The sequence below is a fragment of the Sinocyclocheilus rhinocerous genome, unplaced genomic scaffold, assembly GCF_001515625.1.
Source record: "Sinocyclocheilus rhinocerous isolate Xijiao unplaced genomic scaffold, SAMN03320098_v1.1 scaffold1333, whole genome shotgun sequence".
NCBI lineage: Eukaryota > Metazoa > Chordata > Actinopteri > Cypriniformes > Cyprinidae > Sinocyclocheilus > Sinocyclocheilus rhinocerous.
In genome coordinates, this window is record NW_015625783.1 from 163,741 (window position 1) to 183,086 (window position 19,346).

General features: G+C 37.3%; 2 protein-coding genes across 3 annotated transcripts in view; one reads left to right on the top strand and one right to left on the bottom strand.

Moving 5' to 3' along the window:
• The window catches only part of LOC107706089 (uncharacterized), a 10,979-nt gene extending 6,820 nt beyond the window's left edge, over positions 1–4,159 (bottom strand). Inside the window, exons 1-4 of the mRNA XM_016509670.1 lie at positions 4,070–4,159; positions 3,731–3,779; positions 1,568–1,598; positions 622–702 (exon numbers count right to left, since the gene is read on the bottom strand). Of these exons, the coding sequence (XP_016365156.1) occupies positions 622–702; positions 1,568–1,598; positions 3,731–3,778 (160 nt within the window). The 5' untranslated portion in view covers position 3,779; positions 4,070–4,159. The remainder of the gene's footprint in view (positions 1–621; positions 703–1,567; positions 1,599–3,730; positions 3,780–4,069) is intronic.
• A 413-nt stretch (positions 4,160–4,572) lies between these two features.
• Positions 4,573–19,346, top strand: part of LOC107706105 (testis-expressed sequence 10 protein homolog) — a 20,840-nt gene continuing 6,066 nt past the window's right edge. The window contains exons 1-13 of one of the 2 annotated variants that reach the window (XM_016509697.1): positions 4,573–4,593; positions 4,705–4,752; positions 5,227–5,436; positions 5,637–6,145; positions 6,251–6,460; positions 8,310–8,556; positions 8,638–8,750; positions 9,318–9,580; positions 9,660–9,798; positions 10,965–11,134; positions 11,777–11,954; positions 17,625–17,713; positions 17,804–17,937. In XM_016509697.1, coding sequence (XP_016365183.1) covers positions 5,254–5,436; positions 5,637–6,145; positions 6,251–6,460; positions 8,310–8,556; positions 8,638–8,750; positions 9,318–9,580; positions 9,660–9,798; positions 10,965–11,134; positions 11,777–11,954; positions 17,625–17,713; positions 17,804–17,937 — 2,235 coding nt within the window. In that variant the 5' untranslated portion in view covers positions 4,573–4,593; positions 4,705–4,752; positions 5,227–5,253. The other variant, XM_016509691.1, reaches the window with a different exon arrangement.

Sequence of the window (19,346 nt, forward strand, 5' to 3'; positions counted from 1 at the left end):
ACACACACACAGCCGCTTGAAAGTTTGTGAACCATTTACAATTTTCTATATTTCTGCATAAATGACCCAATTCATCATCAGCACAGAAATGTAACACTGGGTCATTTTTCTCAAATAAATGACAAAGAAAATATTTGTGTCTCATTTGTTTGATTGGGTTCTCTTTGTCTACTTTCAGGGCTTGTGCGAAAATCGGATGATGAATTAGGTCACATTTATGCAGAAATATGGAAAATTGTAAAGGGTTCACAAACTTTCAAGCAGCACTGTATACACTTATATATATATATATGCAGTTAGCTATAAGTTGCTAAAAAAAATCAGCCAAGTATATTGAAGCTATTTGAGGGAGCAAAACAATTATACAATTTAAAACATTACAAAAACTAAAATTAAGTGGGATAACAGTTTAAACATTTGACGCATTTTCCTCAAATATAATTTAAAATTGAATAAAATATAGTGATCATTAGCATTTATCTAAACATTTATTTTGGACGTTTGTGAACACTTGATCAATTAAAGTCATGATTAAATTATTTCATTAGCAAAAGGGTAAAGATAAAAGCCTATTAGCCTCCATTTATATAATGGCGTAACAAAATATTCATCATTACTCACCAATAACAGCATCAGTGACTGACTTGAGCCGTTTGTTCAGACAGGGTATATTCTGGATGGATCCATTCTTGGAAGTGAAGACTAATGAAACACATGAATCAGTAAAATCAAAAAGGACATGGACAAGCATTGTGAACCTGGACTTAACGCACAGAAGACAGTGTTCCCACTCTACTGAAACAGTACCAAGTGGTTACTGTATCCCAAAAACAAAACTAGCTGAGTGCTTAAAGCACCCATTCATTAGTTACTCCCAGGCCTACATAGAGGCACCAGTTACACTTGATGGAAAATTGTGGTCAGACAAGTGAGCCACAACTCTCTGCGCTTAAACGCTGAACAACATATACAAACTCAACAGATTTGAACGAAGACTTTGAAAAAGCTGCTGTGGCGCCCGCTGTTTTTCTGTCCACAACCCCAGTACGATGACAAAAGCACACCGGTTGAGACGTCAGCTGATCACGTTGCAGCAGTGTAACTGTTCTAATTGAGTTCAAGCCTAAAGACACCTGAAATATAATGTATTTCATGTTAACTTTCCTTAGGCAGCTTAATGCATGCCCTGCGCAAGGCGCCACAATCAAAACAGATAGAAGACCCTAAGCGGGCATATAGGGACTAAAGGTGGGATACCCAACCTCCGGGTGGTACGTGGATATTGACCTGACGTTAAAGCACATGGCAAGAGCAGGTCTTGCTTTTTCTAATGTTGCTCGAAGGAGCTCAATGTTGATGTTTCTAATGTTGTTCAGCACACCGCAGTTCAAATAGTGCATAACATTGGTCTGAAAAAGGTGCTAGTTTGAGAGCTGTGCTTGTGTGTTGTGTTCAGGGTTGAAGCTCCAAAGCTCTGAAACACCCAGAAGTGGCACATGGCAATAACATTACCAAGGCCAGGCACAGCTGAGGGGCAGAACTGAAGGGTTCTGAGGGCGGCACTTACCTATGTCACCACTGAAGAGATGCTGCTTTTTCTGTCAGACGACAAATAAAATCGTTGGTGGGGGAGAGAAATAGAGAGGAATTAGAGAGATACAACAGCACTGGAGGTGAAGAGCAGAGTCCGCTCTCCTCCTCCTCCTCCCCCGTTTAAAATCTCCTCTCCACTTCAAAAGTAGAGGGTGAAAGTCCTTGGATGGGAGGACACAAAGTGTCTCTTCGCCAGACACTGTCATGCTAGAAGAACAATCGTGCTTTATTAATCTCCAAAGAATGGAGTTCTATCAGGTAGACAAGAAAACATACGGTAAACAAATAGAGTAACATGTTCTACAAGTTACATTCTGTTTTAAACAGATTTTTTTTTTTTTTCACTTTTAATGCTTATCTGTCTTTTACAGGTCAAACGCAGCACTGTATCAGGTCAAAGACAGACTATGGACATGAATAAAGATTACCTTTCGAATGTTTGGGGTCGGTAAATTTGTTATGTTTCTGAGGGTCTCTTATGCTCACCAAATAACTTTTCTATTTTAATATATTTTTAAAAATGATTTATTCTTGTCTTCAGTGTCAAATGTTCCTTCAAAATCATTCTTATATGTTGATTTGTTAAACATTATAATGTTGATCAAAGATTTTTTGTGTAAACAGTGATATTTTTCAGGATTCTCTGATAAATAGAAAGTTAAAATACCAGTGTTTTTTTTCGAAACAGGAATCTTTTGTAAAATTATAAATATCTTTACTGCCACTTTTGATTAATTTAATGCATCCTTGTTGAATAAAACCATTCATTTCCTTCAATAAATAAATAAACCAAAAAAATCTTCCTGCCCCCAAACTTCTAGCCACTTTAGGAAAATACATAAGTCTATACAAGGTCTGCAATGAATGTGTGATGATGACCACTTAACTATTTCCCTTAATTAATATTTCATACTCTCATTGTCATGTAATAATTTTGGTTTCAGATTGCACATGATACTGCAAATACTCTTAACCCTCAAACACATCAGGGGTAGAGATTAATACCATTTTAGTATTAATCTTTTAGAGACTAACTATTTAAGGCATGAGAATGAGAAATATGTCATACAATCAGCAAAATGTGAGGATTCCCGCACTTCTCCAACACTATGCCAACTACCGTTGGTCACAGTGTGATCGCCGCTTTATCGGCTCATTTTGCTGGAAAATCTATATTCTAATAGATGACTGATGTAGCTGACTACAATACGCAAAAAAAGGGGGATTCCTTTGAATAAAATCTATAGCCCATCAGACAGACAGTTTGCAGCACTCTGTCAAACTGAGCTTCATGGCATAACTGAGTTATATGGGTGATACAGGTGGGTGGGTGAAATCATTCAACCACTAACTACATCAAAACAATTACAATCAGTTTTAGGTAGAGTACAAATGACCAAAATTCATCACACCCTATATAGCACTGGAACGATAGCACAGTGCACTACCTAGTTGGACCAAACACTTGCATATGCTATTGTAAAAATGTCAGTTGCGTTATTGAATTGAGACAATAAAGTGATTAGAAATAAAGTTGCAATGAAACCGAATTTGCAACAGATCTTTTCTTATATGTTGTGTGACGTATATCTGAGTGTTATGGATCATCAAAAAAAAATAAAAATAAAAGGTAAAACTTGGTTATATGCATTGTTTGTTAATTGGATTTTAAAATGTGTGCACTCAACAATGGAGGCAGATGAATGCATGTTTGCAAGAGTAGAGTTTAAGTGGACAAAATGGAAAAGTTCTACATATGTCACAAGACAGAATTCTGTCGTTTCGCCAGCAAATTAGTTATATTTTATTAAACGAAACTGTGTAATGTTTTTTTTTTTTCAATAAAATAAAAAAATGGTTAATTTTAATTAAAATTTACTAGTTAAAAAACATGCATGGATGCATGTTTGCAATGAGATCGAATAACATGCATTTACAAATTTGATAGGGTGAATTTTCACAAATTGTTATTTTTAAACACCAATCAACTAATAGACATTTTCATGGACCATCAGCGGTCTGAATGTCCAATGTTTGAGAACTACTGCAGGTCTGCAAATGGTCTACATCCACATGGTAGGGTAGGGACAATGTTGATGGAGTGGCTCTGATATGATGTGGTGCTATTAGGGCTCACCTTCCCACCGGCTCTGCCCTTCTTATTAGGATTTGGGTGAGCTTCCATGCTGTAAAAGACAACACATATTACATTATTTTGATCATTGCTGGAATTAAAAAATATATTCAAAGGTGAATAGGAGAAACTTGTTTGTAACTAATATGCACAGTTTCGGCTGTAAGAGAAAGTAAATGATGGCGACTGTGGCTCGTAACAAAGATCACGCGCTCTCGTCCTGCATCATGCGCAGCTACATTTAAACTCGCTGTAACATGAAGCGCGGTTTCTCTGTTCACTACAACGCAGCTATTTAAAGCTTTGTTAAATCATTTAGCGGTTCGCTTTTGTTTTACTAACCTTGTTCTGAGCAAAAGCTTGTTTGGTTTTGAAAATAGAAACGCGACAAGAAACTGGGCCGAAATAATATAGTAAAGACCCTAGTCCGCTTCCGCCTTTTTCCGGATAAATAAATAAAAGTCCTAAGTATATTTATGTACGTATACTAATTAATTTATTTTAATAATTTACTCATACATTAAATGATATTCAACCATTGATGTCGTTGATATTGTCTACTATTACATAAGTATGAAATTATTGGAGTTTATTAAAACCGCTGGGACACATAAGTAAAGAGAACTGGAATGGAACCACAACCAAAACCTTTATTCTGAAGCAAGCTTTATTCGACTCCCGACAAAGACTGCCGTACAATCTTGATTTGGGACTAATTTGCAGTATCTATATAGACGTTTAAATTAATATAAAATATATTATAAGTGCTTAGATATCTGTATTTATTTAGCAAACATTGAAATAAAAATGCTGCTGTGTTAAATGTAATCAGGCATCTGTTTAGCCGGAGTATTTTCTCAACAGAGGTTGATACATTCTCTTCACACTCCATCACAGTAGGTGGCGGTATGCACCTATGAAGTTGGTTCGCAACCCGCCATAAAACCAAAAGAAGAAGAAGAAGAAGAAGAGCAGAGGTTGATGGACCCCTAATGACTCAACAGCAGCACGCGTGATTATCTGGGGTCAGTGAAATAAATGTATCTTTAGTCTTAGTTTTATTGTGGTATTTGTTTTTAAGCTGAGTAAATGATGTGCAATGGGGTTAATCGCTGATAATTATGGCTGCGTACAGCCACGCTTATGCATACGATCAACAGTCAAATGTCATGCATACGTTATCAAACGTGCAAATGTGTTAATATATATATATATATATATATATATATATATATATGAGAAATGTTGTTCTTGTGAAGTTCTATTTAAACGTACAATTGATATGTAAAAAGCTGGAGAAGACTGAGGATTAAACGTTGCATATTTAGTTTGGTGTAATTTCACATTTTCTTGCTTTTATTTTTTTATATCGATTTTATTTTGTGAATAGCTTAACTAAAGAATTCTGAAGATGATGATGTTTATTTATTCTAAAATGTACATTTTAATTTAATAATACAAAATCCATATTACTGTTGCTTTGTTTTTCTTCCTTCCAGTTCTTTTTTTCCTTTAACGATTGAAGAATGAAAACGAAAAAGCAAAAAAGGCAAGGCGATTTCCAGAAAATTCAGCTAAAGGTTGGCAAAAAGAAGCCAAAAGCAGACAATGCAACAAACGTCAACTTCAGATCAAAAGCTATCCATTTACCAGAGCAGCTAAAGCATGCTGATTCAGGGCCAACAACGCACAGGCAGCTTGACATTAAGGTACATAAAACACACAATGTCACACTTTCCACTGATCCTTATCTTTCGTGGTTTATTATAGGGGTGCAAAAATACATCCGTATGAATCAATGCATCAATCAAATGCAACATAATATTGTAAAGATGCACCTTTATTTTGACTCATTTGCATTGACAGTTGCACAACTGGAGTAACTGGAATTTTTTTTCCACTCTCTCAGGATCTGTTGTCCAAGCTACACCACATCAACAGTAACATAAAGCAGGGAGCTCTGGTGGGTTTGCGGGAGTTGCTGTCAGCTCAGCCTACTCTGATTGAGCTGCATGCATCAGCGGTGCTCTCTGAGGTGGCGGCACTCTTCACCGACAAAGATGGCTCTGTGCGAGCAGCTGCAGTGCGTCTGCTGCGTTTCATCGCGCAGTGCATCTCTGCCGAACGTGTAGCTCCCTTCTTCCCTCTGCTCAGCGCCCACCTCACTTGTGCCATGACTCACATCTCAGAAGCAATCCAGGAAGATGCTCTCCGGGTCCTGGATGTGCTGCTGGAGCACTATCCTGGACTTCTTTCTCAGAGGCATACGGTTCTTCTGACAAATTTTCTAGAGCTCATCTCCCAGAAGCGAAAAGCTGGAACAGGGCAGGATAAATCCGGGAAAGGGGGCTTTGCTCTGACTATCAGCACGAATCGCTCTGTAACAGCACAACAATGGAGACTCACTGTGCTGCTCAGGTGTGTTGCATTCCAAAAAAAATTTAATTCAGCCCTTTTTTCTCCCCATTCTTTCTGTGTCGTTTGCTGTCTTATTATTTATTAATAATTGATGTATTCATTCAGGTTGGGGAGTTTTCTGCAGGCAGTTGTTGAGGAAAGACCTCTGGAGGAAGGTGTGACCAGCATGATTGGCCTTGGAATGTGGGCTGGAGAGAAAGGCTCGGTGACATCTGTGGATGTGAGTTGGGAGGAGCATGTCTTTGGCAAGGGCAGGATCCAAGTGTTTGAAAATTCTGGAGCCGTTCCCACCCCACATTCCACTTATCGGCTAAGGTATGTTTAATTGTTACAGTAAATGATTGCAGACTCATTTCTCTTTCCATTATCAATATGTCCTCCATATAGACAGACTGAATACTGCATGAAAGTTATTTGTTTATATCAGAGGTGCCCAGACTAGGGCCCAATGACATTTGATTTGTCTTGCCGTGCAGTATATCACAAAAAAAAAAAATCCATTTATCAATTTCTAATTTATCTTTTGGTTTTAGCATTTAATTGTCTTATTTTTGCATTGTAAATGTAGAGAATATATTAATTTAACAAAAAACTAAATGCACATTGAGATGCTATTCTTTATTATTAGTGAACAGACAATAAATGGCGAGATTTAGGGAGTGGCACACAGACAAGCATTAAGGTTGTTAAGAAATTTTTTTTGCAAAGTCAATATTGTTTATGCGTATTCACTGTAATGTAAGGTTTGTTGTACAGTAAAATGGCACATTGCAAAGTCATTTTTTAATGTTATATTTAAATAATAAATTAAAGGAATCAGGATTAACCACTTTCTCTTTAATAAAATTCCTTATAGCTAAAGTTTTGACGTAATGCAAGTTTTTGGCCCTTCACGCTTTATCAAGTTTGATTTTGGCTTTTTGTAGTAAAAAGTTTGGGTACCTCTCGTTTATATAGTTAAGTATAAATGTCTATAGCTAGCTATATGTTTTTGTATAGAACAGGGCTGATTAGAATACCAAAAATTTGTCTTCAGTACAATGCCAGCATCTGGTAACTTATTAAATGGATAATTTGGCAACAAGTAAACAGTCTCATGTGACTAGCGAAATGAAACTAGAGCAGGCAGTAGATTCAACAATACAATGAATTTATGATTAATCTCATCATATTTTTGTACTGTAAATGGGTTAATATTGGTGAACAGTGTGATAAATGGTTCCCAATTTATTTAAAATCACATAACATAAAAATTTCTTCAAAGAGAGATTTTATTATGACCTCAGCTAACTGATGAAACCGCATATTTGCTCACACAAAATATCTATTAAATTTTAAATAATTGTTGCAAATGTTTATTTGCGACAGTTATTTGTCACGTCTGCACTAATTTAGCAAATAACATTTACATTTATGCATTTGGCAGACACTTTTATCCAAAGTGACTTACATTGCATTCAAGATATATGCATTTTTGTTTGCTCCATGCCCTGCTGTTTGAACTAGAGGAGCTAATTTGACAATGTTTCACTACACTTTACATACATTTGTAACAAAGGGGATTTTTTTTTGTCAACCCATCTGGATTTGATGTATTACAAATTACAGAATAAAACAGAATGTCAGACTGCATAAACTGGCAAGCTGTCCTGAATAGCAACACAATGTTATCATGGTCAGGTAACAAAATTTGCACAACAGTATTGTCCCATTATATCGCTGAGACTTTGTACTCTTTTCAGTTTGATCAAAAGACAGAAAGGCCATGTGTTTACAGTATACAGCTCCTGGTTACTTTACTTTACTTTACTTTTAGTCATTTAGCAGACGCTTTTATCCGGAGCGACTTACAAATAAGAAAAAGTAATTAAAACTAAAAGCTAAAACTCAATAGATACTATATATATACACACATTTAAGAAAATAAAAGAAATTAAAAAATGACAAATGCATACAACAACATTTCAAAACTAAACATTAAGCTTTTTAAAAATTTGTTTAACAAAACTCAAATTGAATTCAGCTGGACACACTTTCCTGTTTATCACAACAAATGGCCAAGCAAAGCGCACAACACTGAAAAGGTATGCAGTACAGTACAAGACCAAACGCGATTTCAGCACGTCTCCACAGTAAACGACGTGGTTATGTTGGTTTTGTGCAGGCCGGACTCTAAGGCAGTGGCTGGAATGAATAAGGAGCTCTGCTCGGCTGAGACGGTGCAGGGCTTTGCAGGAACCCTGGTGCCTCTGATGCTGGAGATCTGGGTGGAGGCGGCAGGTGGAGATCGTGTGCAGACAGACAGCGGCCACCTGCTCTCAGCAGAGGCCATGGCTCTTATGTTCCAGATCCTCACCATACTGCAGTTACTGAGAAGACTTACCCCACAGAGAGATCAACAGGACATACTGGTACATACACTTAAAATGTTATACAGCCACATAAACCACACATAAATATCACATAAACCCTGTTTCTGCTGTACCCTGCAGGACGCCTGGTTCCGGAATTCATACCTGACAGATTTCAAACACCACTTCATGAAGAACTTCCCCTATGGCCTGCTGGAGGTGGCAAGACACCGGAAGAAAGCTGATGGAAAGAGGTGACCAAAAAGTTGTTTTATTAATGGAAACCGAGAGTGTTTTGGTATATGTAAATTAATGAACCACATTTCATTTTTGTGATTCCAGAAGTTTCAAGAACTGTATGTACTTGAATATTAATTTACATTTAAATTGATGTTTTTTTTTTTAGCGTTTTAAATTCAGTTTATGTATTTTATTTAAAGCATGTCACATTTTATAAACAAAACAAACAAAAAAACCCCTCTATTCCCCTATCCCTCGTATATCAGTTGAACAAAAAGTGTAAAATAATAACAAAATAAAAATGATATACATTCTAAAATAAAAAATGCAGTTCAAATTACATTATAGTAGATTACCCAATTATCCATTATAGTAAATTACACTCTATAAATCGTATTCAAAGCAACCTGAGCTTTTTACTGAAAGCAATTATCATATGTTAGTTACTACTATTACTATTAACTACTAATATTAATTGAAATCATTTTAATCCTGCAGCCCCCTTGGAAGCTTTCTAATGCAAAAGTGACTGAGAACTACTGATCTATAAGGGGGTAATTATCTCTCTAATTTGTCTTCAGGATTAGGCAGCAGCAGGTAGCAACTGGAACGGTTGCTGGCGGCAATGTGGAACCGTTGGCCCTAAACGTGACATTGTGCCAAGTTATGGTGACACTCAGTCTTAGGGGCCAGGATCACGTAGAAGCCGAAGATGCTGACTGGCTCGGAACAATCAGGGTATTTATTAGGGAGACATTGTCCAATGGGGGCAAGCTGAGCTCAAAGCACCTGGCAGCCTTACTGGAGGTGGTGTGGAGGATGATTGTCACCCAGCGCAGCCGCGGTGAGGCCGGTTTTCTTTACTTTTTTTTTTTTAATAAAGGTCTGCTGAATTTAAAATGTTCATGTGTGTGTTTTTTCAGTGGTGACAGACGATCTCCTGCAGGCTGTGTATGTGCAGTACCAGCAGAGGAACCTGGCTGTGAGCGTCCGCACTTTGCTGCTGCACTTTTTCAGTCAGCTCTACATTCAAGAGCATCAGAACCACCCTCATATTGCCCGGTAGGTACCCACCAACCATTTTTGCCTGGCCCTGATCTCTCTCATTTTTTCAACATCAGTGTTTTCTGGCCTTTCTGGTTATGTTATTTATGTACACACTTTACCATTTAGATTAGGGTCAGTACGATTTTTTACAAGAAATTAAAACTTTTATTCAGCAAGAATATTGGATATTGATGAAAAGTGACCAGAAAGACATTTACAATGTTACAAAAGATTTCTATTTTAGATGTGATTTTCACAAAAATATAAAGCAGCACAACCGTTTTCAACATTGATATTAACAAGAAATGTTTCTTGAGCACTGAATCATATTAGAATGTTTTCTGAAAGATCATGTGACACTAAAACCTGGATTAATGGTAGCTGAAAATTCAGCTCAGCCATCATAGGAATAAATTACATTTCAAAATGTATTGAAATAGAAAACAGGTATTTTAAATTGTACTGTTTTTGTTTCACAATGTTAATGTTTATATATTCTTTTTGTGTAGTCTGTCTTTTTAGTTGTCATATAATTTTGCCATTTTTTTCCATGTGTCCAGGTTTGTTTGTGAAAGGAATTGTATTTAAAGGGTTAGTTCACCCAAAAATGAAAATTAGGCTGCTTTTTACTCACCCCCGAGGCATCCTAGGTGTATATGACTTTCTTCTTTCAGACGAATCCAGTCGGAGTTATATTAAAAATTGTCTTTGATCTTTCAAGCTGTTTAATGCCACTCAGCGGGTGTTGCATTGTGCTGACCTCATATTTCATCCACCCGGAACTGCTTCTGTGTACAACTGTTGCCGCAAGCTACATTAAAGTGATTATTACATTTTGAATATGGATATTTTTCTTACAAAAACGCATCGATTCGCTACAGGAGGCCTTTGTTCACCCCCCGGAGCCGTGTGAGACATTTTTATGGATGGGCGATTTTTATTTAAGTTCTTTTGGACTGAAGCAATGCAACACCCGCTGAGTGGCATTAAACAGCTTGAAAGATCAAAGACAATTTTTTATATAACTCCGACTGGATTCGTCTGAAAGAAGAAAGTCATATACACCTAGTATGCCTCGGGGGGTGAGTAAAACGCAGCCTAATTTTCCATTTTTGGGTGAACTAACCCTTTAAGTGAATTGACTATCTTTGCGACGAGTCTGAAGTCTCCCTCTCTTTCAGGAGCAGGATTCTGGCGCGTTGGCTGGCGTCACTGCCGGTGCAGTTGGTTCAGCTGTGCAGCAGGAATCCTCAGCTCTCAGCACAACTGCTGGAGACGATCCATCCAGCTGCCGCGAGGGGCAATAAAGACCTTCTGCAGAGTCTTCAGAAAAATGCCTGCAGTATTTATGGTAAGAATATATACTGACAAACAACTGTCTAACATACTCTCTCAATACGATAACGTGTGTGTGCTCTAGAGAGTCTTGTGTAAGAGATCGGGCGGTAGTCAGGGTGAGCATTAGAGTGGTGGCGTCTCCGGTTCTGAGTGTGATATCAGCTCTCTGAAGTTTTGTGTTTCGGGAGCACAGCGCTCCCTTTGTGTGTGTTAGCACTCATGACATCAGCAGCGTGCGTCAGCAGCTAATAATGTCTATCTGTGATCACTGACAGGACAAACCTCTTTCTCTCTTACTTATTTCTCCCTCTCTTTCTCACAGACATTCATTCCCTCATGGTTGAGCTTTAGCAGATACATAAATTTGTCACTAGGGGGAGCTCTTTCCTTTCTCAAGTTTCACGTTCAGAATGGATAATCTATCTGAAAATAGAGCTGTGGAACCCCAATGGTAATTCACCATGGGCCAGGAATTTTTAAGGGAAAAAAGTTTTAAAAACATTTTTTAATTGATTTTATTTAATTAAAAAAGTGGTTAGCATTATTTGTAGACAATTTATGTTGTAAAATGTTTCCAAGCTGAGCAGATCTATTATATTAACATTTCTCTGTTTATGTTCATCTGTGTGATACATATGCATGTCTCACTTTGTAGATCCACAGGAGGGCTCTGTGGTGGTGTTGCCTGTGGAGTCCCAGAAGAGGCTGGTTCAGATTCTCCATTTCCTGCCAACGTTTCCCGCAGAGCTTCTGGCATGTCTCAGTCAGGTCTGCAACACTGGGAGAGTGTCGGCTAGCCTGGCCACCATGCTAATACGCACCATACACCTGAGGTATGAGGGTTATGACACATCACTGTGCACTAATGCAGTCCTTAAGTCTGCTTCCAGTGTTCCGCTCTGGGGCATCAGAGATCTAGTTTCCCATGGGTTACAGGGCATGGGGGTAAAAAGCCAGGGGAAAAAAAAGATCCATGTGTGGTATTATTACAACACATGAACTTTGTTTTTTTTCTTAAACCGAATAAGCTGATTTACCGTTTAGGGCAGCAATTTTCAAAGGCAGCATCCTAACCAAAAAGGTATCTTGAAAATTAGGGGACTAATATATATATATATATATATATATATAATCAAGCGCTACTTCACATAATACTTGCTAAAATTGAAAAATACGTGCATTAGTGTATGTTTAACCAAGACTGGTAATGCATGTGCAGCTCGGCCCCTGGAGGGGAGTATCTGTCTGCATCTGACTGATATGTTTAAAATGTGACTCTGTTTTCTACGACTGCCGAGAGGAGACAGCAGTCTCAGAGTTTTCACTGCTAATAGAATCAAACAATTTAACCAATCAGAGACAGCCAAGTGCTGTGCGGCACGATCAGATACGGCTGGACGATATGGCCAAAATTGATATCACGATATATTTCTTAATTTCGGTCAATACGATATAATTCCGATATCGATATGAACACTATTTATCTGAAATAGAAATCTTTTGTAACATTATAAATGCCTTTATCATCACTTTTGATCAATTTTAAGCATCCTTGCTAAATAACAGAGGATGGCCAATTCTCCCACTTAACTCTGATTTGCCGTGACCACTAGTCATTAACCGTGATTGGCCGTAATGTGGTGGAACAGAGCCAGGAGTCACTGCGCAGTGAGGCCGAGGTCATACTACAGTAAGTTTAGAATATTCTGAGGTATTGCTGACTTTAGTATATTTACATTTAGTCATTGAGCAGACACTTTTATCCAAAGCGACTTACAAATGAGAACAATGGAAGCAATCAAAATCAACAAAAGAGCAATGATATGTAAGTGCTATGACAAGTCTCAGTTAGCCTAACGCAGTACACGTAGCAAGGTTTTTTTAATATATATTTTATATATACTAAATAAAAAGAAAATGGATAGAATAGAAAAAAAATAGAGCAAGCTAGAGTTAGAGGCCTTTTTTTGCTTTTTGTTAATTGTATAATAAATAAAAAAACAAATAGATAGAATACAAAAAGATAGAAAAAAGTATTTTTTAACGAAAACAAGCAGTTAGTAAATGAATAGAGTGCAAGTCTAAAAGGGACAAGTTGTTTTTTTTTTTTTAAAGAATTGAATTCGAATAGAGCAGTGATGGGCAAACTTGGCCCTTCCAGGCCACTTTCCTGCAGAGATTTGATCCAACCCTGATAAAACTCACCTGCCTGTAGCTTTCTAGTAGTCTTGAAGACAATGATTAGCTGGTTCAGGTGTATTAGACAAGCTGAGATGTGAGCAGCTATCATCGGATCATCAGGATGGTATGAGAGGTAGAGTTGAGGGTCAACCGCATAGCAGTGATATGAAAAGCCATGTTTTTGAAAGACAGAACCTAGTGATGCCATGTAGACAGAGAAGAGAAGTGGTCCAAGAACTGAGCTCTGAGGCACCCCAGTAGTTAGATGTTGCGACTTGGACACCTCACCTCTCCAAGATACCTTGAAGGACCTATCTGAGAGGTAAGACTCAAACCACTGGAGTGCGGTTCCTGAGATGCCCTTTGCCAATAGAGTTGACAGGAGGATCTGGTGGTTAACCGTGTCAAAAGCAGCGGACAGATCTAGCAAGATAAGTATAGAAGATTTGGAATCTGCTCTTGCCAGTCTTAAGGCTTCAACAACTGAGAGCAAGGCAGTCGGTTGAATGTCCACTTCTGAAACCAGACTGGTTGCTGTCAAGGAGGTTGTTCTGCGTGAGAAAGGCAGAGACTTGGTTGAACACAGCTCGTTCAAGTGTTTTTGCAATGAAAGGAAGAAGGGAAACCGGTCTGTAGTTCTCTAAAAGAGATGGGTTAAGGGTGGGTTTCTTAAGTAGTGGCGTATATTAGTATATTGTATGTTAATATATACAATACTTAGTATTTTGCACAGTTTTTGACAAGAAGAATTTCAGAAATTTTGTTTATAGTGAGAGTGCCATCATGAAAGAAGAAGGGATGGGCATTTTGAGTAGTTTTGTTGTTGAATAATTTAGCATATAAATAAGTAATTGATTTAATTGAAATAAAGGTAAAAAGGTAATAAATGTGCCAAAAAGAGAGAAAAGTTAAAAACAACAGATATGAATTGCAAATATATAGTTTTCTTCACAAACATTGCATCAAGTTTTAGCTTTAATATATGCTTTTTAATGTAAGAATTAATAATATTTACATTAAGTGATTTAGCAGACGCTTTTAGCCAAAGCGACTTACAAATGAGTAGATGGAAGATGTGTTTTAGCCATTTCTTGAAGATGGCTAAAGACTCAGCTGCTCGGATTGAGTTGGGAAGGTAAGAGTTAAGGTAAAAGTCTGTGAAAGTGATTTTGTGCCTCTTTGGGATGGCACTACAATGCGCCGTTCACTTGCAGAATGCAAGCTTCTAGAGGGCACATAAGTCTGAAGTAGTGAATTTAGGTAAAAGGGTGCAGAACCAGTGGTTTTATAGGCAAACATCAGTACCTTGAATTTTATGCAAGCAGCTATTGGTAGCCAGTGCAATATGCATTTACAAAAAGTTCAACTTTTTTATTTAGATACTGTTGCCTCAGCAATGTTTTTATTGTTAACTAAAACTATTAAAATTGTTTTTGTTAATTAAAATAAAGCTGGAATTGCATATTATATAAAAAACCTAAACCTTAAAAAATGTTAAATGTTGCCTTGGCCACTAACTAAAATAAAATTAGTTAAAGCACTTAAAATGCTAAAACATAAATTGAAATAAAAATAAAAGCTAAATAAAAATTTTAATTTTAATGACAAAAGTACATAACAAAGTGACTAAAACTTATACAAAAACGAAAATGAAAATATAAAAATAAAAGCTAATACAAAATATCAATAAATACCATTATAGAATATAAATAATACTAAAATAACACTGCATCTCACATACAAAAGACACATACAAAATGCATGTCAGTATAAAAGCTCTGCATTTATAATGATAAAAAGCACATTTTTATAATTTCATATGTTCATATTTATAAAACAAAAAACAAATGGTGAAAGTCTCACAAGAGGATTGGTATGATAAGCATCCAAGTTTGAATATATATATATATATATATTTTTTTTTTACTAGTTGAGTTGTTGCTGAGGGCCTTAGTGCCTGCATGTGTGTCTTTGTGACATGCTGTGTCCCCATTGCTGTTCTTATAGTCACTAGCCTAAAGCCACTCTTATATTTGTGGTTTCCCCTCAAATCCTAATGGGAGCAATGTTTGAGAACACACTGAGTGTGACTTTGAGTCCCAGAGTGAGGTGTGTGAGTGTATCTTGGATACACTGCCTTTCCTCTGGTCTCTCTGTTTGGTCATAAGAACAAGACATGGCTAAATGTGTTCGAACACCTACAGAGGGCAGTATTACTCTTTTGACGAGACATGGAACGATTATTAAGTTTCCTGCTCAGAGTCGCACCAAAATTCCAAAACAAATGCTACGGCAAGTGAATTCACACCGACTGCACTTTTGAAAAAGTCTGGCCCCGTGACAGAATTCCTGCACGATAAGTGAAGCATCACTTAAGACCGCTTTTGTTCATGGCAGAACTGTGTGACATGCCGTTAAGAGAGCCAGTCCTCAGAACAACATGAACCGAACATTCTGTCCTTCACAAGATTTTAGCTTTGATCACATCAGCGAAACGATTAACTCTTAAAGAGTTTGAAATGGTGGCCATCGGGTTCTGAAAGTGTTGCTAAACTCAGACAAGAATGGTTAATAGTACAGCTATAGAGTGTGTGTGTGTGGTTGGCACACAGAATGAACAGTAGAATTTTTTCCTTGGTGCATCTTTCAGTATGTGTGTGTGTGTGTGTCTGTCTGGCTTCTTTTTACTAATGGGTTGATGGGAAATGAGCCAATCAGTATGTATTAAGGAAGTCCAGCACATGTTCATTCCACAATCACAAGAGAAATGAAATCAAAACAAGTAAAAGATCAGATATTCATTCACTTTATTGGCCTCGAGACTGATTCACATCTATAAGGGAGAATCATAAGACTGCATGGATTGTCCTTGAATAGCTTTAACACAGGCACACACACACACACACACTGGTTCTCTCTGATTTCCTTCTCAGAGAAGTGTGAGTATAAAATAATAACTTCTGACAATATCTTGCCATCAAGTTCTCACTGAAGCCTTGAACACACATATAGAAGCACAGCAACACATGGAGCCTGTGATGGACTGACCTGAAGTTTTGGCTGTGACCTCTTGGTTCTCCTGCGCTCTGTGTTTGATCACAGCAATTATCTGGGTGATATGCAGGCTTTAACTGTTACGAACCAGCTGAGAAAATGTCTACAAAAGCTGCTGCTACTTCAATTGACAGCATTTCATAGTTTAAAGGTGCTGTGTGTAATTATTTTGATGTTAAAATATTTTTTTCTTGTGGAAACATTGAAAACAACTTTTTGCCTAGTTCTGTTCAGTGCTGCTAAATTATGTACTTCAACTTAATTTTTTATATAAATATATTTATGTATTTAAAATATATATATTTTATATGCATTTAAATATACACTACCGTTCAAAGATTTAAGTGTTTTTTGAAAGACATCTCTTATGCTCACCAAGACTGCGTTTATTTGATCAAAAATACAGTAATTGTTTTTTATTTGAATATAATGTAATTTTTGTAATTTATTCCTGTGATGGCAAAACGGAATTTTCAACAGACTTGATTCTTCAGAAATCATTCTAAAATGATAATTTGCTACCCAAGAAATACATGCTACTTATTAATGACAATAGTTGTACTAATTAAAACCCTGATGCTTTTGTTTAATGAATAAAAAAAGTTCAAAAGAACAGCTTTTTAAAAAAAAATACAAATCTTTTGTAACGATGTCAATACCTTTAGTGCCACTTTTGGTCGATTTAATGCATCCGTCAGAATAAAAGTTTTTTTTTTTTAATAAAAAAGGCTGAATATAATTGTCAGTGTTTTTCTGCTGTGGATGCTAACCATGCACCAATATTAATATTCTAGTTAAATAGTGGATGTTTAAAATCAGTTTTGTCTAAAAAAAAAAATTAAAACCTAAAATCATCCTTACAAAAAAGATGTATGTATTTATGAAAAGCATGTACCACCAGGTTGAAGTGTAGTTTGATTCAATAGGTGGAGTTTTAAGGAGTTAAAGGTGGAGTTACTGTGCAAAAAAAACCTCTGGGGGTTCATGGAATGTCTTAAAATCTTCTTAAGGAACAGTAAGTGTTGTCTGTCATATTGTAAGGATGACCTCAGCATATCCTTAATACCGTGAGTGTTCTCATTCGCTGAAGGTGAGCGTGTTTGTGGCTGGAGGTTGATTTCAAAGGAAATGAAGGAGCTCAGATGGCCAGTATTTTTAGACTGACATTCTCACCACATGCACACACTCAAGTACAGTGTGAGATGTGTAAAGGGAGAGCGGATTAGTGCCAGACCACTGCACAGTAATGCATGTGTGCTTCCCCGCAGGTCTCCTCTGAGTGGCTGGTCGAGCAGTTCACAGGATGTGCCGGTGAAGGATGTAGATTACCTCAGTTTCTTTTTCACTACACTAACAGGTGCGCACACACACATCACATTCAATTGTATGAGTACTGACAGCATACTTGGTATTGATAAAGCGGTATTCCCATGATCCTGTGCTTCAGGTTTCTCCTCTGAGATGCTGCAGGCCCTGCAGGACACCGATGAAGACGGCCTGATGCCCTCCTCCACACTCTCGCCCCTCAGCGTATTCACTACCACCCTGGAGCAGTTCCTTCACCATTGGGATGTAGTGGAGGTGATTTTCTCTCTCTCTCTCTCTTTTATCTGCCAGTCTCTTTCTCCACCTTCGCTCCAACAACTTGTGTTATGTCAGTTGTTCTGCTGTCAATCGCTGGCGTATGTTTCTAATCCTGTTGTCATCCGCTCTGTCCCCTGTGAGCATCTCTGTCCTCTCGCATCTGCTCTGTCAGTTAGTCTGGCTTATGTCAATCATTTGGTTGCTTTAGTGTCAGTCCGCTTGTCTGTCTGCTGTTGGTTACATGCATTTGCATTACACTGTATTTTCACCTGGCACAAAACAACATTTTTAGCATCGAATAATCAAATAATTTTTCTGTCACAGTTAATCACAGATATGAAGGTTAATACTGAATACTGAAGAAAATTAAGAAATATAATTCAAAGACATCACATTATTGTAAAAGACAAAGGGCCAGATTTACTAAACAGGGCAAATTAGCACGAGAGCGCAATTCCAAAACAGCGCCGATGGACACTTTACTGACGACGCGCAACTAAATTAAAGAACGCAGGCGCAACATCTCATTTACATATCAACCAACGCAATATACCAGGCGCAGCGCAAATTACGTAGTCACAAATAAGCCGAGCCGATGCTCATCAGGTGCGGGTGATCTACTTACTTCACAGGCGCAAAATAGTTTAAGACATGCTTTTTTGGGCGTTAAATAAAGTTGCAAATACCAGTAATTTTATGAGCGCAAACGTTAGTAAATCACGTTGCATGATTCATTATAATACTCTCCTCCCATAAATTTTGCATCTGAAAAGGAAACTCTTACAAATCCATATTCAATAAGGTCAGACGCAAAAATAACTGTCTACGCCTTTTCAGTGCTAATTCCTCACTTGTGCGTCTTTAGTAAATCCCGACAGTACTATTTTAATGCCAAAAGACGGTTTGTGCTGGCGCAAGCTGTTAGTAAATATGGAACAAAATCATTGAAAAAACATAATTGAAAAATCATTAAAAAGTGCTTTTGTTTTATTTTGCAGAGTACTTAGTGTGTTTTTGTTTTTTTTAAATAGTCCATGTGGCATCAGTGGTTCATCCGTAATTTTATGAAACTATGAGAATAACGATAATGCAGTGTATTTCTGTGCTCACTAGAACATCCCCCCCCACAAACTGAGAAATTTCTTGCGTTTGCACCAAAATTTTCTTGTGTGCAATTTAAATTTGTTTTTCTGCAAATAAATAATAAAAACCAAGCAGAGTTGTTGCACATCATATAAAATATATATATATATATATATCGAAATGGAATCGAGATCGCGATTCGACAGAAGCTGCGATTGTCATGCGTATCTTTCAGTGAAGCACGGTTCTGTGATCAGCAGTAAATCTCCATCCAAAGGCCAGAGGACGCTCTCGCCCTGAAACTCCAAATATGCCTCGCAGAA